The sequence below is a fragment of the Pseudophryne corroboree genome, chromosome 6 (genome assembly GCF_028390025.1).
Source record: "Pseudophryne corroboree isolate aPseCor3 chromosome 6, aPseCor3.hap2, whole genome shotgun sequence".
NCBI classification, from domain to species: domain Eukaryota; kingdom Metazoa; phylum Chordata; class Amphibia; order Anura; family Myobatrachidae; genus Pseudophryne; species Pseudophryne corroboree.
The window spans coordinates 438,391,465-438,416,204 of record NC_086449.1 but is presented as its reverse complement, the minus strand read 5'-3'; the positions used below and the strand labels follow the sequence as shown (position 1 = coordinate 438,416,204).

At 47.5% G+C, this 24,740-nt stretch overlaps 1 protein-coding gene across 6 annotated transcripts in view; it reads right to left on the bottom strand.

The window, feature by feature from the left end:
- Positions 1 to 15,301, bottom strand: part of KIF21A (kinesin family member 21A) — a 282,538-nt gene extending 267,237 nt beyond the window's left edge. For 2 of the 6 annotated variants that reach the window (XM_063927091.1, XM_063927092.1), the window contains exon 1: positions 14,986 to 15,301. In XM_063927091.1, the coding sequence (XP_063783161.1) occupies positions 14,986 to 15,020 (35 nt within the window). In that variant the 5' untranslated portion in view covers positions 15,021 to 15,301. The remainder of the gene's footprint in view (positions 1 to 14,985) is intronic. The other 4 variants (XM_063927094.1, XM_063927093.1, XM_063927096.1 and 1 more) reach the window with 2 other exon arrangements.
- Between the last annotated feature and the right edge of the window lie 9,439 nt (positions 15,302 to 24,740).

Genomic DNA, 24,740 nt, shown 5'->3' with positions numbered 1-24,740 from the left:
ACTCTACTGCAACTCAGTGATGATGAACTGGAAGCAACAAAAGTGCAGTGCAGCTATAAAGTGCTTCTAGCTGATTTATAACGACCACCAAGTACCCTGAAGACAACTTAAGCTGTACTTGTAACCTGAGACATAAAACAGGAATAAGCATTCTTACTTGGGTTAGAGGGAATGCTATACTACATTTTTTTAGAAAGTGGTCACGTCAGCCTTACAACTTGCTATGAAATGAAGTGAAGGCTATACTGCTCCGTCTCTCTCTGTCAATGTCAAAATGCTGTAGACAGATCATAGTGTCCTATGTTGAAACAGTTCATATACACAGGCAAAGCAAATAAACAATGCTGTATAAAAGTCGGGTGTAGTATGGTATGCCGGCAGTCGGGCTCCCGGGAGCCCGACCGCCGGCATACCGACAGTGTGGCGAGCACAAATGAGCCCCTTGCGGGCTTTCTGCGCTCGCCACGCTGCGGGCACGGTGGCTACGCGCGCCGCGCTATTTTGTTCTCCCTCCAGGGGGGTCGTGTACCCCCACGAGGGAAAATAAGTGTCGGTATGCCGGCTGTCGGGATTCCGGCGCCGGGATCCCGACAGCCGGCATACTGAAGACAAACCATAAAAGTCATAAACTTAGTATCAAATAAACTACTATATGGAACCAGCTTGTTACCAGTTACAAAATGTGTTGATGCAACAAAAGGTACATTTGTGGAAGTTGTTAAAATGTAATTTAAACAGAACAAAAATGACCGAGTGTCGAGATCTGGTAAATAAATGTAAACATATTTAGAGAAGAATTATAATTTAACCAAAAAAAAAAATTTTTTCATATAAGAAAGTTAAAGACAGCACATGTAGAAACACAACAAAAAAAAGTATTTTAATTACCTACCGGTAAATCCTTTTCTCGCAGTCCGTAGAGGATGCTGGGGTCCACATTAGTACCATGGGGTATAGATGGGTCCACTAGGAGCCATTGGCACTTTAAGAGTTTGAGAGTGCGGGCTGGCTCCTCCCTCTATGCCCCTCATACCAAACTCAGTCTAGAAACGGTGCCCGAGGAGACTGACAACTTCGAGAGAAGGATTTTACACAGATATGGCGAGATTCACACATACAAGGCAAACCAAGCTAACCCACTTGAAAAGTCAGCTACTACTGAACAAGATTACTTAACCGAGTAACAAAACAGTACTTAACCAAGAGCTAAGCAGTACTAAACTAAGTAACCACTGCAGGATCACGAAGAGCTGGGCGGGCGCCCAGCATCCTCTACGGACTACGAGAAAAGGATTTACTGGTAGGTAATTAAAATCCTATTTTCTCTTACGTCCTAGAGGATGCTGGGGTCCACATTAGTACCATGAGGATGTACCAAAGCTCCCAGTATGGGAGGGAGAGCGCGGAGGCTCCTGCAGAACTGATTGACCAAATATCAGGTCCTCAGAGGCCAAAGTATTGAACTTGTAGAACTTTGCAAACGTGTTCGACCCAGACCAAGTAGCCGCTCAGCAAAGCTGTAAAGCAGAGACACCCCGGGCAGCCGCCCAGGAAGAACCCACCTTACGAGTAGAGTGGGCCTTAACAGACCTAGGACACGGAAATCCTGCCGTAGAATACGCATGCTGGATAGTGAACCTGAACCAGCGAGAGATCGTCTGCTTAGAAGCAGGACACCCAAGTTTCTTGGGATCATACAGGACAAACAGAGTCCGATTTTCTGTGACGAGCAGTCCTCTTCACGTAGATTTTCAGAGCCCTTACAACATCCACGGACTTTGATGCAATTGAGTAGTCAGTATCAACTGGCACCACAATAGGTTGGTTGATATGAAATGCTGACATAACCTTTGGAAGGAACTGCTGACGTGTCCGGAGCTCAGCTCTATCTTCGTGGAAGATCAAGTAGGGGATCTTATAAGACAAAGCCCCCAACTCCGACACACGTCTAGCAAACGCTAAGGCCAACAAAATGACAGCCTTCCACGTGAGAAACTTGACCTCAACCTCCAGTAGAGGTTCGAACCAATTCGATTGGAGGAACTGTAACACCACATTAAGATCCCAGGGTGCTGTAGGCGGCACAAAGGGAGGCTGAATGCGCAGAACTCCTTTCAAGAAAGTCTGAACCTCAGGGAGGGAAGCCAATTGTTCCTGGAAGAAAATGGATAGGGACGAAATCTGGACCTTTACGGATCCCAACCTCAGGCCCATATCCACACCTGCTTGCAGGAAGAGTAGAAACCGTCCCAGTTGAAACTCCACCATAGGAAACTTCTTGGACTCACCCCAAGATACAAATTTTTTCCAAATGCGATGGTAATGTTTAGACGTTACTCCATTCCTAGCCTGTATCAGGGTAGGAATAACCTTGTTCGGAATGCCCTTCCGAGCTAATATCTGGCGTTCAACCTCCATGTCGTCAAATGTAGCCGCGGTAAGTCTTGATAAACGAACGGCCCCTGCTGCAGCAGGTCCTCCCGAAGAGGAAGAGGTCTCGGCTCTTCCAGCAGTAGATCCAGAAGGTCCATGTACCAAGCCCTTCTTGGCCAGTCTGGAGCAATGAGGATTGCCTGAACTGTTGTTTTCCTTATGAGCTTTAGAATCCTTGGAATAAGTGGAAGTGGAGGAAACACATACACCGACTGGAACATCCACGGAGTTACCAGGGCGTCCACCGCCACTGCTTGTGAGTCTCTCGACCTTGAGCAATACCTCCGAAGTTCTTTGTTGAGGCGGGAGGCCATCATGTCTATTTGAGGAACCACCCAAAGGTATGTCACCTCCGTGAACACCTCTGGATGGAGGCCCCACTCTCCTGGATGGAGATCATGTCTCTGAGGAAGTCAGCTCCCCATTTGTCCACTCCTGGAATGAAAATTGCCGACAGTGCTAACGCGTGCTTTTCCGCCCAGAGGAGGATTCTCGTCACCTCTGACATTGCAGCTCTGGTCTTTGTTCCGCCTTGTCAGTTTATGTAGGCCACCGTTGTTACATTGTCCGTCTGCACTTGAATGGGTCGATCTCGCAGAAGGTGAATCGCTTGGAGAAGATCATTGTATACAGCTCTTAGTTCCAGAATGTTTATTGGAAGACAGGATTCCAGACTTGACCACGTTCCTTGGAAGGTTTCCCCTTGAGTGACAGCGCTCCAGCCTCGGAGACTTGCATCCGTGGTTAGAAGGATCCAGTCCTGAATCCCGAACCTGTGGCCCTCCAGAAGGTGAGGCATTTGTAGCCACCAGAGCAGTGAAATCCTTGCTTTTTCGGCGACAGACGTTTCCTCGTGCATATGTAGATGAGAACCCGACCACTTGTCTAGGAGATTCAATTGGAAGGATCGAGCATGAAATCCTCTGTATTGTAGAGCCTCGTAGGAGGCAACCTTCTTCCCCAGAAGGCGAATGCACTGATGAACAGAAACCCGGGCTGGCTTCAGGACATCCCGGACCATTGTTTGTATCACCAACGCTTTCTCCTCCGGCAGAAACACCCTCTGCACTTCCGTGTCGAGGATCCAGGGCCGGTGCTAAGGTGTTCGGCGCCCTCCTGCAAACTATAAATTTGGCGCCCTCCTACAAATACAGATGTGGCCACACTTATCTTACCTGCAAGCAGCCGCATCGTAAGCTGTGTCCTGTTTGAGGGAGCGTACACACCATGCGATCCTATGGATTACAGATGCATGCTCGCCCACGGGCAGCACACACTAATATACCACCTCCCCCGCACTCAATAATATACCACCCCTCCTCCCCAGCACACACTATTATACCCCCCCAGCACACACAAATATACCCCCCCAGCACACAATATTATACCACCCGTCCTCCTCAGCACACAATAATATACCCCCCCAGCACACACTATTATACCACCCCTCCTCCTCAGCACACACTAATATACCACCCCCCCTCCCCAGCACACACTATTATACCACCCCCCCCCCACCCCAGCACACACTTATATACCACTTCCCCTCCCCAGCACACACTAATATACCCCCCAGCACACAATAATATACCCCCCCCCCTCCCCAGCACACACATATAACACCCCCCCAGCACACACTTAAATACCACCTCCCCAGCACACAATAACATACCATACCCCCCTCCCCCCCCACCACACACACACACACACACACATACACACACTGCAGAATGTACCTGAGTTTCTGCTTCTCTGTATGGCATGGCAGGCTGCTAGATGGGCTGGGCTGCTCCTCTCACGTCTGAAGGCTCCTCCAGTCGTGCAGTCACATGACTTCCTGTTCCTGCCTAATGTCAGGAAGCAGGAGCCAGCATATTAAAAGTGCCCGTGACACAAAAATAAAGTGCCCGGGACACAAAAATTACATTGATGGGAGGCGAGAGAAGGGGGATAAGGGAGGGGGCGGGCACTGCTGTGTCTATACTGACAAGGGGAGGGAAGGGGGTGGGGGCTACACTGCTGCCTGCCTGCCTGTTACTCAGCTTTGCAGAAGGTGCGGGGAGGAGCCTGACGAGAGGAAGAGGGGAGGTCCATGATAAGACAGAACAATAAAGAGCTTCTGTATATGCCGGCGCCGCTGCTGCCTGTCAGTATGACAGGTGCAGGCAAGGGGTAGTAGCAGAGCAGGGAGAGCGCCTCATGAGTGCAGCGCCTCCCTGCTTTGCAGGCTTTGCTGAGCGGCTAGCGCCGGCACTGCGAGGATCATCCCCTTGTCGGCTCAAAATGTGATTTTGCATCCGTGTTCCCTGAGCAGATGAGTCATGAGAGCAATGGACTGCAACAGCTTCTCCCTGGACGACGCCTTTATCAGCAGATCGTCCAGGTATGGAATTATGTTCACTCCCTGCCTGCAGAGGAGAACCAACATTTCTGCCATCACCTTGGTGAATACCCTCGGTGCCGTGGAGAGACCGAATGGCAGTGCCTGAAACTGATCGTGACCGTCTAACAGTGCAAATCTGAGATAAGCCTGGTGCAGAGGCCAAATCAGAATGTGGAGATACGCATCCTTGATATCTAGGGATACCAGAAACTCCCCCTCCTCCAGACCTGAGATCAACACTCTCAGAGACTCCATTTTGAATTTGAACTCCCTTAGATAAGGGTTTAGCGATGTCAAGTTCAAAATTGGTCTGACCGAACCATCCGGTTTCGGAACCACAAAGAGGTTTGAATAGTAACCCACGCTGTGCATATGAGGTGGAACTGGAACAATGACCTCTGCCTTTTCCTATTTTTGGATAGCTTCCTGTAGGACAGTATGACAGTAAAGTTGGCAAGCCTGATTTGAAGAATCGGTGAGGTGGGGTTTCTTGAAACTCCAGTCTGTACCCCTGGGACACAATATCCTGTACCCAGGGATCCAGGCCGGACGACACCCAGACGTGGTTGAAACGCCCGAGTCTCACCCCCACCAGCCCGTCCCCCAGGCTGTGCGGTCCACACCGTCATGCTGAGGATTTTGAGGAACCAGAGGCAGGTTTCTGGTCCTGAGAGCCTGCAGGTGCAGGCTTTTTGGATTTTGCCCGCCCGCCTCTAAAGAAGGTGGTAGGAGGCTTGGACTTTTTTGTCTTAGCGGTCCGAAAGGACTGTGATGCAGATGAAAAGGGCTTCTTCGTAGAAGGCGTAGCTGAGGGAAGAAAAGGTGACTTACCCACGGTTGCCGTGGAAATCCACACATCCAACGCTTCCCCAAATAGAGCCTGACCTGTGTAGGGTAGGTTCTCCACACTTCTGGATTCCGCGCCTGCAGACCATTGGCGTAGCCAGAGTCCCCTGCGAGCTGAGACAGACATGGAAGATATCCTTGCAGTCAGCGTACCCAGGTCCTTCATGGATTCCTCCATGAACCCCGCAGAATCCTGTATGTTACGTAAAAATAATTCAATGTCACTTCTATTCATTGAATCCAATCTGGTAACGTGCCTGACCACTTTACTATAGCTTTAGAGATCCATGCGCAGGCAATAGTAGGCCTCAGCGCTACCCCTGAAGCAGTGTATATGGATTTGAGCGTAGTGTCAATCTTACGATCAGCCGGTTCTTTTAACATGGTAAATCCAGGGACAGGTAAAACCACCTTTTTCGACAGTCTGGAAACAGATGCGTCAACTATGGGTGGGTTTTCCCATTTTTTTCTATCTTCCTCAGGGAAGGGGAAAGCAACCAGAATCCTTTTAAGAATCTGGAATTTTTTCTCCGGATTTTCCCAGGATTTTTCAAATAAAATGTTTAATTCTTTAGACGCAGGGAAGGTTAGCGAGGCTCTCTTATTATCTGTGAAGCAAGCCTCCTTATCCTGCTCAGATGTGTCAGTAATATTTAACACATCTCTAATAGCCTCAATCATGAGCTGCACCCCCTTTGCAAGGGATGCCGCCCCCCTCAGCACATCCCCATCACCGTCTGCTGTGTCACAGTCGGTATCCGTGTCATCTTGCATAATCTAGGCAAGTGCACGTTTCTGTGGGTATATGCTAGGGGACTTTGAAGTGATAGGAACAGAACATGACCAAACTGCCATAGACTTCTTTAAAACCAGAGTTTCAGTCTCAGTATGAGCTACCCTGGTAGAGATCTGAGAGATCATCCCTTTAATAGAGGACAACCACTGAGGCTCATTAATTGGGATCTGAGACAAAACATTACAATCCTGTGTACATGGAATGGACCCCTCCCAAGAGGAAACATCCGCTGCAGCATATGACATGGAGTCCCTAGACATGGCAATGTGAGACAACAACACCCACACACACACAGGAAAATGTCAGACACAGTTTCCCCCCAAGTATGCCACAGAGAGACACAGAGATTGGAGCCAACCCACACACATCGCTTCCCAAGGTAGATATAATACAAATACCGGGCATTGACTGTGTACCTTAATAGACTACACAGTATTTACACAGCCACCCCCCCCCCCTTCTACCGCACAGGATAGCTGGAGTTGCTTGGAGAAACAGCTCTCCCTGTCAGCATCACTGTAGTGGATCTGCAGGCAGGAAAATGGCGCTGAACGCTGCTAAGTCCGCCCCGAGAAGCTCCGCCCCCTGAACATGGCGCTACTTCCCGCTCTCCACTTCTTTATACTGGCCTGAGGTGCTTGCAGCGTTACCTAGGTCCCTGACAGCCTTGGTGCCAGTGCAGGATATAGGCGCTGGCTCAGGGCGCTCCTCACAGCGCCGCACTATGTACCGCTGAGCCTCCGGAGCGCAGTTAATACTGCGCTCCCACCCTGTTGCCGCCATCTTCACATCTGCTCCCCGCTTGCCGGGGGGGGGGGGGGGGGGGGGGGCGGGGGGGGCGGTGACTCACTCGCCACCGGAATCTTCTGGCTCTGTAAGGGGGTGGCGGCAGTGCTGCGGGAGTGAGCGGTCGCCTGGGGCGGCTAACGATCATCACCCTCAGGAGCTCAGTGTCCCGTCAGCGTAGATAGTGGCTCAGACCCTGCAGGGCGGACACTACTCCCCCCCAAGTCCCACTGTTGCCAGCAGCCTCCCTGTGCCTATACTAACTCTTAGAAAAAAATAAAACTAAAGAAGTTCTAGGAGCTCCCCTAGCTGTGACCAGCTCCTCCGGCCACATTTTCTAAACTGAGTCTGGTAGGTGGGGCATAGAGGGAGGAGCCAGCCCACACTCTCAAACTCTTAAAGTGCCAATGGCTCCTAGTGGACCTGTCTATACCCCATGGTACTAATGTGGACCCCAGTATCCTCTAGGACGTAAGAGAAAATAAAGAAAAAACCTCATGAGAATATTCCAATAGTTGTTATTATGGGCCCTACACAATATGCGATCCGCCACCGAGCTGCCCGACGGCGGATACGTCCGACGGGCGACCCGGCAGCGGGGGGGCAGTGAAGTTTCTTCACTCCCCCCATCACCCAGCTCCATAGCAGTGCATGCAAATATGGACGGGATCGTCCATATTGGCCTGCATGCACAAGTGACGAGGCACCAACGATGAATGAGCTCGGGGCCGCGCATCGTTCATTGCTGGTGCCTCCACACTGAAAGATATGAACGGTATCTCATTCATTAATGAACGAGATCGTTCATATCTTTCAGTAATATCGCCCAGTGTGTAGGGCCTATAACTAGTGCAAAGGCAAAAGTGAACTGCATGCACCCAGTGGTAAACCACACGACATTAAAGAACGGATCAGATTGTTTCTCAAGTTCTTAAAAAGTATGTAAAAAATCTACATTATTAGCCAAAGAAATTAGTTTCTACTGGACCATTTAACAGAATTCATATTGTGTATAAATATGTTGTCATTTATCAGCGTAGAAAGGCCATCATAACAGATGGACTGAGAGAGTCATTAAATCAGCAGAATTAAACTTTTCAGATCAATCAATAAACGGGTAATTGTTTAGAATATGGCATACAGTCCGAACAGATATTTACCTCAGCACTGATTAATATATCAAACTCAGGGAACGCTCACCAATATACCCAAAACAGAAGTTGTTATATAAGAGTAACAAAAAGCATGAGGTAACAGGTTGTAATGTAGCTGGGGTGCAAAACCCTTTATTGGCCAAGGGCCACGTTGGGAAATGAAGCTAATTTCTAGGGTATTACACCAAATGGCAACATGACTGAAAAAATTAACTCAATAGAATTACTGCAGAAAAAGAGGAACGATTTTGCAGTTGTACCATACCTCTCAACATTGTGAAAGACTCAGAGGGGACAGAAGTGTGTGTATCGCTGCAAAGCATCTACAGTACATAACTGAGGGCAGCAAGATTTATCAAAACTTGGAGAAATATAAAGTGGAGAAGATGCCCACACCTACTAATCAGCTTCTGACTGTCATTTTACAGGCTGTGCTAGAAAAATGACAGAGGCTGATTACATTTTTGGTCTGATCAATTTGCTGTACGCTCAGCTCCAAAAAACATTTGGCACAATATTATGGACAGGCACAACATGCCACAACAACTGGCGTGGGCTATTAGCAATGTTTTTCTTTAAATTAAAACTACACCACATTCTCATGAACTGCTTCAGACATCTGCCCTATAAAGTTACATTGTTCCTTTTTTCTTTTGTTCTACAATAGACTGAACATGCAAAAGCAAATATTAAAAACATGCAAATGTTTACAATGCAACAAGCCTTTTCAATAACTAATTCTGAACTAAATAAAAGTCAGAAATAACTAAATAAATTGATGGCTAATGATAAGCCAAAAGGCATAAAACTAAAAAGTGTCATGATGTAAAACGTGTGACAAGTACTGTGTATTGTAATAACAATCCATAAATGAATCACGGATCACATATACAGAGACAAGCTATGGTTCAGTAGATCAACAGAAAGTCTATAATCATTAGGTCGATACCATGTGGTTGACAGTGAAAATGTCGACATGGTCATTAGGTCGGCCTATGAAAGGTCGACACTGGAAAATGTCGACAGCATTCTTGCATGTTGTTTTTGCCATCTGAGCACATGGCCCCCCAATGCCGAGCCTAAGTGCCTATGTGTGTCGACCATTTGAACCTGTCCTATTATACCTGTCAACCATAAGCACCGTCAACCTTTCATAGGCCGACTTAATGACTATGTCGACTTTATGATGTTGACCTGTTGACTGTCTAACTAGACACTGTAGCTCTATAGACAGCATACCCAGAGACAGACAGGAGCAGTAGGGGAGTACACCGCAGGGGGAAATGGCTACCACTGTGGAGGAGAGAAAGAAGGAAGTCAAGGCAAAGGTAAGGGGGGGGTTGGGGGTGTCCAGGATTCTAGTATAAACATAGTTCCAGGTCCGGAATCCATGCACTAGTATTTCCAAAGAAGGATGAGGCCCAGCAATGCATGCTTTATCATTAACAATGATCCTCATCAATTATTCAGCTCACTCGGTAGTGACAATGCAATTTTCCAGGAAGGCTGAAAGACAACAATGTTTTTGTTCAGAGAATACATTAATAATTTAACCCTGACAGCCCTGTAGATTGAAGCACTATTAAATATGGTATGTGTGGCGATGACTTGCATTACCAGAATAGTACAAAAAAACCAACACACACTTCATAAAGCATTCATCAAAACAATGCTACATTTCACATATAGGGGTAAACGTAATAGTCTGCAACTGGCAGTTATCGGCGAACTCCCTGCAAGCCTGCAAAATGTTTTAAAGGGGCAATCATTGAAAAGGTTAATTGCCCCTTTATAAGATTGGGTAGATTTACAGCAAACTTCCCGATCCAGGCAAGTCACAGGCTATTTACACCATACATATACCAGGAGGTAAGTCACCATACACTCTGAACAATAAAACCAAAGTCATATTATATAAAGACTTATGGGGCCCCCTACCAATAAAACTGTCAATAAGACACCAGCACCAAAGTTTGTTAAACACGATATGGTGCAACCAGTTAACATTATGCTACAGCGTCATGCAGGTGATGAAGTGCGGGTGTGGGGGGCACTGGTTGACCACCCTGTTGTTAACCCAGTAATGAGTATGGAAACTCGCATGTAAAGGGATCACAACACAGCAAGATGCAGTGTGCATAATGCAAAGTCTAGCTGCTGAAAAACATCTACTTCACACCGGGAACAACAACAACAGTGTATTCAAAGTGACTATTTTCCAATTGCAAGTACTCAACAGCACTGATGCTATTGCGTTTCCCTTTCCCTAACGGAATTTCCATGGAAACAGTATGCACCTTGGGTGGAGCTGGAGGACATTTTAAATTACAAATGCTGTTTTGTAGTTCAGGTAAAACATTTTCTTTGGAACGCCTGAGTTCTTGAGCAACTTACAAAGTGTACTATATTATAAACCACAGGAAGTCGCTCAGGAAGGGCCCACAGTAAAGCATCAAAAAGCAGCGTATACCATTTCAAGTAATTTTAATATTCTAACAAGAAAAAAAAAAACTTTCAGAGATGTTTTTGGATATTACAAGTGATCACAGGCCTATTCCATCACAACATCCGTAAAGATACATATTTGCTTCACTTTTATTCAGTACATAGTAGCTGGCAAAACACAAATAAATATCAGCACTGTGAATGGCAAATGCATTAATAAAACGTCAGCTGATTCATTTACACTGCCACATAGTCCCAACAAATGAAGCAGAGCATACACATAAACCTATCCAGCTCTAGGTGAAGCATGGCCACATTTTGGCATTCAGCTTCTGAACACTTGTGTGTGGAACAATGGGGGTCATTCCGAGTTGTTCACTCGTTGCCGATTTTCGCAACGGAGCGATTAATGCGAAAGTGCGCATGCGCTAAGTATTTTAGCACAAAACTTAGTAGATTTACTCACGTCCGAACGAAGAATTTTAATCTTGAAGTGATCGGAGTGTGATTGACAGGAAGTGGGTGTTTCTGGGCGGAAACTGACCGTTTTCTGGGAGTGTGCGGAAAAACGCAGGCGAGCCAGGATAAAACGCAGGAGTGGCTGGAGAAACGGGGGAGTGGCTGGCCGAACGCAGGGCGTGTTTGTGACGTCAAACCAGGAACGAAACGGGCTGAGCTGATCACAATGTAGGAGTAAGTCTCGAGCTACTCAGAAACTGATAAGAAATTTCTATTCGCAATTCTGCTAATCTTTCGTTCGCAATTCTGCTAAGCTAAGATACACTCCCAGAGGGCGGCGTCCTAGCGTGTGCAATGCTGCCACAAGCAGCTAGCGAGCGAGCAACTCTGAATGACCCCCCATGCTCAGTAATGAAAACTGATGGATGTAATTTTAGACTCACAACAATTACAAAGCCTAACACTGCCTGCATCTCTTCTAAAAGATCTCAGCCATAATCATACATATACACAACATCCAGAAAACCATAGGGCTGTCTTATTCTTACACTGTAAGATCGTAGGCAAACTGTTCAGTACTATTTAGTTGTGCGGGCACCTGCTTAAAGTATGCACATACAAACAACTCCAGTGGACAATCTGTCCATAATATATAAAATGGGTTTTTAATGAGAAAACGGGATTAGTTAGAAGGAATATAAACTGGAAGGCAAATACTTAAGTGTTTAAAAGAAGTGACGGCAAGCTTCTCACAACAAAAACGGATTACCAAGTACCAACAACCATTTTCTGCGCACAATCTGCTTCCTCCATTCACATATCACACTGTCACACCAATAACATGATGGCATGACATCATCTTTTGCACAAATCTACAAAGAAGCAATGTGACATTTTGCAGTAACAACACCTCATATGAGAAGCCCTACACTACAGCAGGCAGTGGTCTTATGACAGTGCATCTTACCTGATGTCATGCAGCAGCCAGTAGCCTGTATGACAGCATAATTTATCTGATGCCATGCAGCTGCCAGTGGTCTGTATACCAGCGTACATTACTTAATGCCATGCTGAAGCAAGTGGCCTGTATGACAGTGCAGCTTATCTGATGCCATGCATTAGCCAGTGGCCTGTATGACAGTGCCTTTATCTGATGCCATGCAGCAGCCAGTGGCCTGTATAACAGTGCCTATATCTGGTGCCATACAGCAGCCAGTGGCCTGTATGACAGCGCCTATATCTGATGCCATGCAGCAGCCAGTGGTCTGTATGACAGCGCCTATATCTGATGCCATGCAGCAGCCAGTGGCTTGTATGACAGCGCCTATATCTGATGCCATGCAGCAGCCAGTGGCCTGTATGACAGCGCCTATATCTGATGCCATGCAGCAGCCAGTGGCCTGTATGACAGCGCCTATATCTGATGCCATGCAGCAGCCAGTGGTCTGTATGACAGCGCCTATATCTGATGCCATGCAGCAGCCAGTGGACTGTATGACAGCGCCTATATCTGATGCCATGCAGGAGCCAGTGGACTGTATGACAGCGCCTATATCTGATGCTGATGCCATGCAGCAGCCAGTGGCATGTATGACAGCACCTACATTTGATGCCATGCAGCAGCCAGTATGACAGCGCCTATATCTGATGCCATGCAGCAGCCAGTGGCCTGTCTGACTGCGCCTTTATCTGATGCCTTGCAGCAGCCAGTGGCCTGTATGACAGCGCCTATATCTGATGCCATGTGGCAGCCAATGGCCTGTATGACAGCGCCTTTATCTGATGCCATGCAGCAGCCAGTGGCCTGTATGACAGTGCCTACATCTGATGCCATGCAGCAGCCAGTGGCCTGTATGACAGTGCCTACATCTGATCCCATGCAGCAGCCAGTGGCCTGTACGACAGTGCCTACATCTGATGCCATGCAGCAGCCAGTGGTCTGTATGACAGCGCCTACATCTGATGCCATGCAGCAGCCAGTGGTCTGTATGACAGCGCCTACATCTGATGCCATGCAGCAGCCAGTGGCCTGTACGACAGCGCCTACATCTGATGCCATGCAGCAGCCAGTGGCCTGTATGACAGCGCTTATATCTGATGCCATGCAGCAGCCAGTGGCCTGTATGACAGCGCTTATATCTGATGCCATGCAGCAGCCAGTGGCCTGTATGACAGCGCTTATATCTGATGCCATGCAGCAGCCAGTGGCCTGTATGACAGCGCCTATATCTGATGCCATGCAGCAGCCAGTGGTCTGTATGACAGCGCCTATATCTGATGCCATGCAGCAGCCAGTGGACTGTATGACAGCGCCTATATCTGATGCCATGCAGCAGCCAGTGGACTGTATGACAGCGCCTATATCTGATGCCATGCAGGAGCCAGTGGACTATATGACAGCGCCTATATCTGATGCTGATGCCATGCAGCAGCCAGTGGCATGTATGACAGCACCTACATTTGATGCCATGCAGCAGCCAGTATGACAGCGCCTATATCTGATGCCATGCAGCAGCCAGTGGCCTGTATGACAGCGCCTATATCTGATGCCATGTGGCAGCCAATGGCCTGTATGACAGCGCCTTTATCTGATGCCATGCAGCAGCCAGTGGCCTGTATGACAGTGCCTACATCTGATGCCATGCAGCAGCCAGTGGCCTGTACGACAGCGCCTACATCTGATGCCATGCAGCAGCCAGTGGTCTGTATGACAGCGCCTACATCTGATGCCATGCAGCAGCCAGTGGCCTGTATGACAGCGCTTATATCTGATGCCATGCAGCAGCCAGTGGCCTGTATGACAGCGCCTTTATCTGATGCCATGCAGCAGCCAGTGGCCTGTATGACAGCGCTTATATCTGATGCCATGCAGCAGCCAGTGGCCTGTATGACAGCGCTTATATCTGATGCCATGCAGCAGCCAGTGGTCTGTATGACAGTGCCTTTATCTGATGCCATGCAGCAGCCAGTGGCCTGTATGACAGCGCCTATATCTGATGCCATGCAGCAGCCAGTGGTCTGTATGACAATGCCTTTATCTGATGCCATGCAGCAGCCAGTGGCCTGTATGACAGCGCCTATATCTGATGCCATGCAGCAGCCAGTGGTCTGTATGACAGTGCCTTTATCTGATGCCATGCAGCAGCCAGTGGACTGTATGACAGCGCTTATATCTGATGCCAAATGCAGCAACAACAAAGCGTGTTAAAGTCAAACCATTGAACGGGTTACTAATGACCCACAATGGGAACAGCTAACCCTGCACATGCGTGCATGACTCCTCAGCCTGGCCGTCCACAGACAGGTGCAGCTGAGAGAGAGAGGTCAGCCGACAGGTGGGGGTCAGTATGTGCTCAGTGTAGGCCCTGACAGGTGCTGTGCAGGCAGGGGGCAGGTCATGGCACTAACTAGGAGACTAGTCGCAGGATGTTGCCAGGGGAAGGTTCTCAGGGGAGAGTCGGGCGACCACACACAGGGCAGATAGGACGGGAATAGTCCCGGCAGCTGGGTCAGGGTGACCACGGGGGTGCGGATGCTGCAGGCTCCCCAACACAGGTGCACAGAGGCGGCGTCTCTCCAGTGATCGCTCAGCCCCAGGGAGGACGAGGGACAGAGAGGTAAGGGGGATGGGAATAGAGCGACACCAACTCATACTCGGCCCGAGCACCGAACGGACAACGTACCGGAGAGCGACCCGCACCGAGCTCTCATCCTGCATCCTGGAGTCCGGGCTGCGTGACGGTCACTCGTCCTGCGTCTCACCCCCTGTGTCTGCTGCCATCAGCCCTGGGACACCGTCATTGTGATGGGAGCCGGGAGGAGGCGGAGCTGCCGCTGGAGGACGGAAGAGCGCCCCCTGCTGTTGCTCTCGGTGCCCTGCGACACGGCCGCGACGTCACTGCCCAGTGACCGCCTGCTACTGCTGCACAATGTGAATGTGCACATACTAGAGCGTGGAGGAGTCCGGGCTTTCTTTCAGCTGTGCGCACACTGCGCTCTCCCGTAAGGAGTGATCACATACTGCAGCACTAGCACAGGAGCTGGCGGCGGGTTGTTAGCTGCTGCGCTGGTCAGGGGGCAGCCGCATGCTGAGCCCACTCTGTATTGCTTATTGTAACGCGCAAAGGACGGAGGTCGCTAAGCATCTTCCCTGCCCGGCCAGCTGCAGCCTCCGGCTCACCACCTGGCGGCACCCTGCTAGGGAGGAGGATGCGCTAATTATCTCCGCACAATTTGGTCCTTCTTGAGAGTAAACAACAAATCATTCTTCAGGAATATTATTTATGTGTACAGGATTATTTTTTTATTATTATTATTATTTGTGTTTCATATAAAAGTATTTGGAAATTAGTTTAATTACTATCTCTAACATTTACCTCCAACATTTCAAACCTCATTATCACGTCCTCTTTCCTACCTAACCTTTTCCCACGCCCAGTATCTTGATTCCCTACAGCTTTTCTTCTTGCATTCTAACTTCCTATCCACTGACCTACTCACGCTTATTCTAGATTTCACCTTTCCTATCAGTACCCCCACTAGCACTGCTCACTGTGCTTCCTTATGTATTCTGTATGGCATCGCAATGGACAGGATGCCAGCAGTCAGAATCCCAATAGCAGAATCTCAACAGCCCCTCCAAAAGTACCCTAACCCTCCCATGTGGGTGCCAAACCCTAACCTCCCCTTCCAAGTGCCTAGCCCACCTCCCCGGTACCTAACCATAACCTTCCCATCCCTGCACCATAAGTCCCCTTCTAATTCCTAAACCTAACCTCCCCTTTTGCCGCAGGACGCAAGCGTGTCCCACTGGAAGAACGATCGTGATTCCGGGCGTCTGTTGAGATTTTGATGGCGGCCTTATGCCATCATTCAGAGATTCCGGCATTGGTATTTCAACCGCCGGGATCCTGTCCGGTGGCATTTTAACTACATCCCCTCCTTATTACACTGCCCTATCGGGATGCAGCTAAAATATTGGCTGTCGGGATCCTGGCGAGCAGGAGGCCAACAGCCGTCGAGATTCCGCTGGATGGAATCACGACCGCCGGAGGTTATTCCCACTCGGTTTGTGGATACATAAAGAAAGGTCTCCTCACTCATGGAATTTCGGCCCATTTCAAAGAGGAACACGACTGCAAACCCTCTGAGATAACAGTTTTTTGCGGCATCCAGGCTGTGGCAGGGAATTGGAGAAAAGGAAATATCGAGGAAAGACTTGCGCAAACCGAAATGCGTAGCATCTTCAATTTAGGTACTTTGAAACCTAAGGGCCTCAATTTGGAATTTGAAACCAAATGGTTTCTTTAGAATCCACGGACCATCTTTATAAAGTAAAAATTCTGCTCCGGCACAACTTAAAGTCCCACTTTATGCTAGCCATATTACCATAGAATTCTTCCTCCTAATGTACTTTTTAATCTAGTCGCGATACCACATTTATAATCCAGTTTTTTAACAGGCATTAAAACATCTTGTTGGTCAGTTTTTAATGGAGATAGTCATTTCATTATTATCACCTGGCACTCATCAAATAGGTTATAATTGTACCAGGTGACTTTTTCATACTCCATATTATATATTTTTTGTTTTTATTTTTTAATGTTGATTATTGTAATAACTTTTATTAGAGTTTTAAAACTGTGCACTTTTCATAATCCATTAATATAATCATCCGTTTGATCCAATAGCTATATTATTATGAGCCTTTGGATGTGTCATGACATTACTTCTTCTCCGGGTGGAACGCACCCTCCCGTCACTTCCGGGATCACGTGCTTCTCTCCTCAGGTGGAACGCACCCTCCCGTCACTTCCGGGATCGCGTGCGTTCCACTGTAAATATCGTAGATGTATTTGACATCTCCAGCACTCCGTTTGCCGGAAGTGCACTTTTCCCCATCAGGTGGAACGCATGACCGTCACTTCCGGTACATGCGTTCCACCGCTCTACTTAGCGGCGCATTGCATTTGGATTTCTCTACAACTTTACAGCAACATTCAGTTGCTCATGGTCACTGCCGCCTCCCTCCCTTTATTTTCTGTTGATAAATTTATCATTATTGGGTCCCGTTTACCTGCGCCACTTCCGGAAGTACAATGCGTTCCAAATACCGGAAGTGACGTAACGGGCACCTTTTAAACATATTTCTCCTATATAAATGGTATTTTCACTGTTTTAACCACATTTTATGTATTTTTATCATCCAAATTATTTCCTCAGCACCTTGTTAAGTGCATAATGTATTAATATGTATCAATATTTGTTGTTATAATCGATACTCTGTAACCACACCCCCATCACATGACTTCCTGTTAGGGGACATAAATAGTGGTACCAGTACCCTCATAACACACCTTGAAAAAGACTTCTTTAGTCGAAACGCGTCGGTGTGAGGGCCAGGACTATTAGGGACTGATTGGGACGGTACCCACTAAGGTGAGAACAATCCGGACATTAACATCTTTTTCACCTGTGTATACCCCCCGCTCTTACCTGGAGCCCTTTGGCAGTTTTAAATGTTATTTTAGATAATAAAATTCTTGTGTGTCACTCCATGACACTATGCTTCATCTCTCTTTATGCATAAAACGAGAGGGACGGATTTTGGAATAAAGAGCACCCAGAATCAGCAGAATTTCCATAAAGATACCTTTATACACAAGTTTCCACATTGCACAGTGTGAGTTGGGTACGCCCATTCTTCTTTTATTCGGTTTATCTGCATGAGTGTGACCGTGTATGACAGCATATCAACCTAAAAGATACCTTTATGTGTTTTTCACCCCCCCTTATGGATGTGAGTACGGTACGCACTCCCCTAATATAGACCATAAATTTAGAAGGGTAAAATACCTTTCATTTATTCATATAACCTACTACACTATCATCTGCTCCATTTCCTCTTTTACTCCCGAGGATAAGAACTACAAAAGATTCTGTCTGCAGGAAAAGGAGAAATTACAAGAACACTAAAGATACCTTTACGCAAGGGGTACATCACGTCTTTCACGTGAGTACTGGTACGCAATTAGCAGCCACCACCTTTTTAAAGACTTTTTCTATAATACCCTTCTACTACTTGTAATACGCCTACTACACTATCAGCGGCCATTTCTTTGTCTTTCTGTCTCCAACCGTTGAGGATAAGAACTACCCCAATACCTTGGAAGGAAACACAGGAGAAAATCCAGAGAATCAATATTAGAGACACCGCTAAGGAGAAAACACACCATAGTCCGAAGCACGGTCGAGTGAATAGACACATTCAAGCTTGGAGAATTAAGGATACACAAGGACAGGTTCCATAACGGTTTATTGACATTACGCATTACCTCAGTTAACTTTGAGAACCATTTACCAGATACCATATATCATTTATCTTACCTTTTAAGTACTTAACCTTTGATGAGCGCAGATGTGATCTCTCATTTTTTTGTGTATTTAGGAGGCCAACAGCCGTCGAGATTCCGCTGGATGGAATCACGACTGCCGGAGGTTATTCCCACTCGGTTTGTGGATACACGCCACCAACCGAGTGGGAATAGAATGTGAGGCGAGCCACCGGACCCAAAGCATGGCGAGGGGACTCATTGCTGACAGCTGGCATCCCGTCTGCTGGTATTCCACCCTATCTCCCAATAAGCAAACTTATTTCTCTGGCTGGGTCCACAGGATTACCCACAGGATAACATTGGGATATTGTCGAGCGACAGCGAAAATGGCACCAACACGGTCACGAGCTTTCTTGCCTCCCAGGATGCATTGGGGCCTCCACTATATAGTCCCGCCCACTGACTCAGTCAGATCAGTTTTTTGCTTGGTGCGGCAGGAAGCCGCATGGTCACAGGGCTGCTGTGAAAGCAGCCTCAAGTTTTCATTACTTTATTTTTATAGACTTACTGTTTTGGTTTGAGCGACTTCTCTTAACAGCGTCTTAAACGTGTATTAGAAAGAGTCGCTCCAACAACTCCCCACCGGGTCGCAACAACGCTTACCTTCGCGGTACAGTGCTGTCTCGACGGGCGTCTGTGTCGGATATTCTAGCAGGTCCAGCAGACGTTACCAGGCTGTGGCCGGAGCATGGGGAGACAGTGAGTATATGGACTTCCTCTTACTAGAGGGGTCAGGACACAGCTACGCTGATTTGGTGGAGACTACAAACAGCGTGTTGATGCGCCGAACATCTCGAGTGTGACAGCGCTACGCTCCGGGGATCATAGGCGCCAGGACTAGGTGAGGCCGCGATCCTGGGAGTTTAAGTCAACAGGGGGTTTCAGACGCTCTCCTGGCCGTCCCTCCTCCGAGTTCATGGCCAGTTCCCGCGGGTCTCTCGTTTCATGAACTGAATGACCTCACTTCCGGCTCAGACGCTACCACGAGGGTACTCGGTCGCAGCTTAGACGCTGCGGTTGTGTACACTGGATATAAACCCGCCCAGACCGAGTCGCAGGCCTTTAGTGTCTGCATGCACGTGGAGTCGCTCAGCATCCGTGTCCGTTGGTGAGCGTCCGTTATCAGTTACCAAGAGCGGCAGTGTACACCAGTAGCACCTGAATCCACTCAGCGTCTTTCGAGCGTCTTTGCTTGGATATGGAAGTGTGGTGAGTCTCCCTGTATCCCGCTCCCTGGAGGCAGGGTATACAGTACTAAAAATTCCTTCTACTTCTTAGTGTGCACTGTTAATTTTTAGTACCTATTGCATATGAGACCTGTATATTACTGTGTTTTCTGCATGTTATGTTGAAAAAGAACCAGTTAAACAGAAGTACAATTTTCCTACTTATGTATAAGTTATTATGGAGGTTGTATTCTCATATGACAATGTCTAATGCTTTAACATGTGACTGACTGCTAGTATGTGTGCTGACTTTTCTGTGTAATGTCAGTCCTGTTCTGACCCTCAAATCAGGTGCACTGTGGTCAGATTGATTTCACCTCTATATACTGATTATAGGGTGTGGTTCAGTCACAAAATTGTGTAGTCAATATCAGAAAAAATGTCTGTGAGCGTCAAAAGTGATGAGGAGAATTTGTCAAGCACTCCTACAGCCCTAACATGCTTATCTTGTAAGTCAGGGGTAATTGATATGATTCAATTGGTCACTTATGAGGGTTTGTGTGCAAACTGTTTCGCTTTTCAGCGAAGTAAAAAACAGGAGTTAGTTCAACCTCCAGTAGAGCCACCATGGAATATGTTCGCAAAGACTCTGTCTTCAATAGCGGACAGGTTAGCTCCAGTAGCACCACCTCAAGGGTTAGGTTACACTATGAACCCATACATGCAGCTCCCTTCCTATGGTTTGGTTCCAGTAGCCTCTACAAGCAACCAAGGGGTAGGTAAGACTAAGACAGATACGTCTGTATGGCAGACTACACAAGAGGATACATCGGATGATGATGCGGAAACAATAGATTCAACTCCGTATGATGATCAGTCGCAGAGCTTTAGTTCAGATGATGTAGCTGAACTCATTAATGCAGTAAAGGCTGTGCTTTCTCTGGAAGAACCAGCCAATACAGCGTTAAAAGCAAAAGCACCTGTATTCAAACGAACAAAGTCAGTGAAAGCTGAATTTCCAGCGTCAGAGGAGTTGACGGAAATGATGGATGAGTCTTGGGCAGCGCCCGGTAAAAAGTATAAGATTCCTAGGAGATGGGATTCTTATTATCCATTTCCTGCTGGAGATTGTTCGAAGAGAGAAGTTCCTCCAAAAGTAGATGCACATGTTCTGCGACTCGTGCACAAATCTGCTTTGCCACTGTCATCTACCTCTTTGAATGATGTCACAGACAGGAGGGTAGAGAGCCTATTGAAAAATATTTTTTCTCTTGTGGGTGCAGTGGTAAGGCCTGCTATGGCTTCGGCCTGGGTAGCAAAGGCAATGGGCGAATGGATAGAGGAACTAGAGAATGACATCCCCTCTCCTACTAGGAAGCAAGAGGATCGTCTTTGCCGTTTAAGACAATCTGCCTAGTATTTAGAAGAAGCAGCCATTGATGTAGGCACTGTTGCTTCTAAAGCTTCAGCCCTGGCAGTATTCGCTCGCAGAGCAGTCTGGCTACGGACCTGGAAGGCAGATGCGGAGTCCAAGAAGGAATTGGAAGCATTGCCTTTCGTGGGTAATATATTATTTGGAAAACCTTTATCGGATATCCTAGAGTCAGAGGCTGAATCGAAGAAGGTCAGATTTCCGGCTACCTACAACCCTAAGTCCAAGGGTTTAAAATTTCGCTGGCAAAGCGAAAGGTAAAGAGGAGCCTAAACAACCCCAGTTTAAATCCAGGGGTAGGAAGCAGTGGGCTAGCAAAAAGCCAGCTTCCAAACCTGAACAAAAGCCCTCAGCCTGCAGAGACGGGCCTCCGCCTGGAGGATTCCAGGGTTGGGGGCCGACTCCTGCAATTTGCACACACATGGCAACAGTCAACAACAGATGCCTGGGTGCAGAAGGTAGTATCTCAGGGGTATGGGTTCCCATTCAGGAGGCAGCCTCCTCAAAGATTTTTTTGCACCAGCCCGTCTCGTATAGAGTCGAAGGCCAATGCCCTGCAAGAAGCAGTCCAAAAATTACTGCAGTCAGGTGTGATTGTCCCAGTACCTCCATCACAAAAGGGACAGGGGTATTACTCCAATCTGTTTCTAATCCAGAAACCAAATGGGTCATATCGACCAATTCTAAATCTGAAGATGTTGAACAATTACATATGGATCCCGAAGTTCCACATGGAGACGTTACGCTCCATAATGTTGGCTATGGAACCGGGAGACTATATGGTATCTCTGGATGTGCGGGATGCTTACCTACATGTGCCTATAGCACTATCACATCAGTGTTACCTCAGGTTTGCCATCCTCAAGGAAAACTTCCAGTTCCAAGCTCTGCCCTTCGGGCTAGCTACAGCACCCAGGGTGTTTACCAAGATCATGGTGGTTATGGCAGCTTGTCTGCGCAAACAAGGGATAAGGAGATTCCCATACCTAGACGACCTATTAATCTTAGCACAGTCGCAAGATTTACTGTTGAGCCATCTCCAACAGACGATAGTTTGTTTACAGAGACACGGGTGGCTCATAAATTGGGAGAAGTCGTCCCTGAATCCATCACAGCGGATGGTTCATTTGGGAGCCATATTGGATTCAGACCTACAGAGAGTTCTCTTACCAGAGAAGAAAATAGTCAAGGTGCAGGTCATGGCTCAGGAAGCGTTGCAAGCCCAGACAATGTCAGTCCATGCAGCAATGCGACTGTTGGGTCTGATGGTATCAACGTTCGACATGGTGGAATATGCGCAATTCCACTCCAGACCATTGCAGCATCTCATTTTGACAAAATGGAACGGAAATCATCAAACAATAAAGAAGCAGATGATAAAGATTCCAGTAAATGTAAAAAGGTCTCTAGCATGGTGGCTACAGACAGACCATTTAAACAAGGGGAGACCCTTTTGGATAAAAGAGTGGCAAGTCCTCACGACAGATGCCAGCCTGCAAGGTTGGGGGGCGGTACTCGGAAGCCTATGGTTCCAGGGAAAATGGACCGCAAGGGAAAGTCGCCTGCCGATAAATCTGTTAGAAATAAGAGCCATTTACTTGGCCCTAGTTCAGGCAAAGGACAATCTACAAGGAAGACCAGTCCAGATCCGCTCAGACAATGCGACGGCAGTAGCATACCTAAATCATCAAGGAGGGACTCACAGCAAGAGTCTGATGGAGGAAGTAACTCCCATTCTAAAGTGGGCAGAACTCCATCTCCCAGCATTGTCAGCAGTATTTGTCCCGGGTGTACTAAATTGGGAAGCGGATTTTCTCAGGCGGCACACCATTCAGGAAACCGAATGGGCACTACACCCAGAAGTGTTTCAGACACTGGTGAACAGATGGGGTCTACCGGAGATAGACCTTATGGCGTCTCGTCTAAACAACAAAGTTCCGAGGTACGGATCAAGAACAAGGGACCCAGGAGCAGTCCTGGTAGACGCACTGTCAGTAGAATGGAGGTTTCAGCTGGCATATCTGTTCCCTCCAATATCTCTGTTACCCAGAGTAGTGAGAAAGATAAAACAGGCAAAAGGAGCAATCATTCTAATAGCTCCAGCTTGGCCAAGAAGGCATTGGTACACAGATCTGTGGAGAATGTCCGCGGAAGCACCGATACTGCTCCCTCAACGTCCAGATCTGTTAATGCAGGGTCCTTGTTGTCACAGTCATCTGGATCGCCTGTCTTTGACGGCGTGGCTGTTGAAACCTCTATCTTAGAGGCTAAAGGATTTTCAAAGCAAGTAATCCAAACCATGCTTAGAGCAAGAAAGCCTTCTTCGGCCCGTGTATATCATAGAATATGGCAAGCCTATATTCATTGGTGTTCTGGAAAAAATTACAATTCAAGAGCCTTTAAAGTAGCTAGAATTTTGGATTTTCTGCAGGCAGGATTGGATAAGGGGTTGAAGGTTGCTTCCTTGAGGGTGCAAGTCTCAGCATTGACTGTATGGTTTCAGCAGAAGATTGCTGACCTACAGGATGTACGTACGTTTTTCCAAGGAGTAGTACATATTCAACCTCCATTTGTTCCTCCTGCAGCTCCCTGGGATTTGAATTTAGTTCTTAAATTTCTCCAGGGTCCTTTGTTTGAACCACTTGAGAGAGCGGATCTTAAGTGGTTAACGATTAAAGTTCTTTTTTTACTGGCAATGGCGTCAGCCAGAAGAGTGTCAGATTTAGGAGCATTATCATGTAAATCTCCTTTCCTAAGTTTTTTTCCAGACAGAGCAGTTCTCAGAACGAGATCTAGTTATCTTCCAAAGGTGGTGTCAAAGTTTCACCTGAATGAAGAGATTGTAGTCCCAGCTTTTCAGGTATCGGGACTATCTGCGGGAGAAGCGTCACTGGACGTGGTCCGGTCTTTAAAAATCTATATAGATCGTACTAGTGCATCAGGAAAACAGATTCCCTCTTCATCCTCTACGGATTCAATAGGAGAGGTTGGCCTGCTAGTAAACAGACGCTGGCGAGATGGCTCCGAGTGGTAATATCTGAAGCTTATTCTCATGCAGATCTCCCTATTCCGGCTAATGTCTCTGCACACTCTACACGTAAGGTAGGTCCTTCTTGGGCAGCACAACAGGGTGCATCAGCAGAACAGATAGGTAAGGCAGCCACATGGTCTTCCATAAACACATTCATCAGACATTATGCCTTGGATACTTTTGCCTCTCATGACGCAGACTTCGGGCGAAAGGTCCTCCTGTGCAATCAGGAGCGTCCCCACCACTAAAATGGCTTTGGGAATCCCAATGTTATCCTGTGGATAATCCTGTGGACCCAGCCAGAGAAATAAACGTTATGGTAAGAACTTACCGTTGATAACGTGATTTCTCTTATGTCCACAGGTATCCACAGGGATCCCACCCGGACGCATCTGATTTGAGGATCTAGACAAAC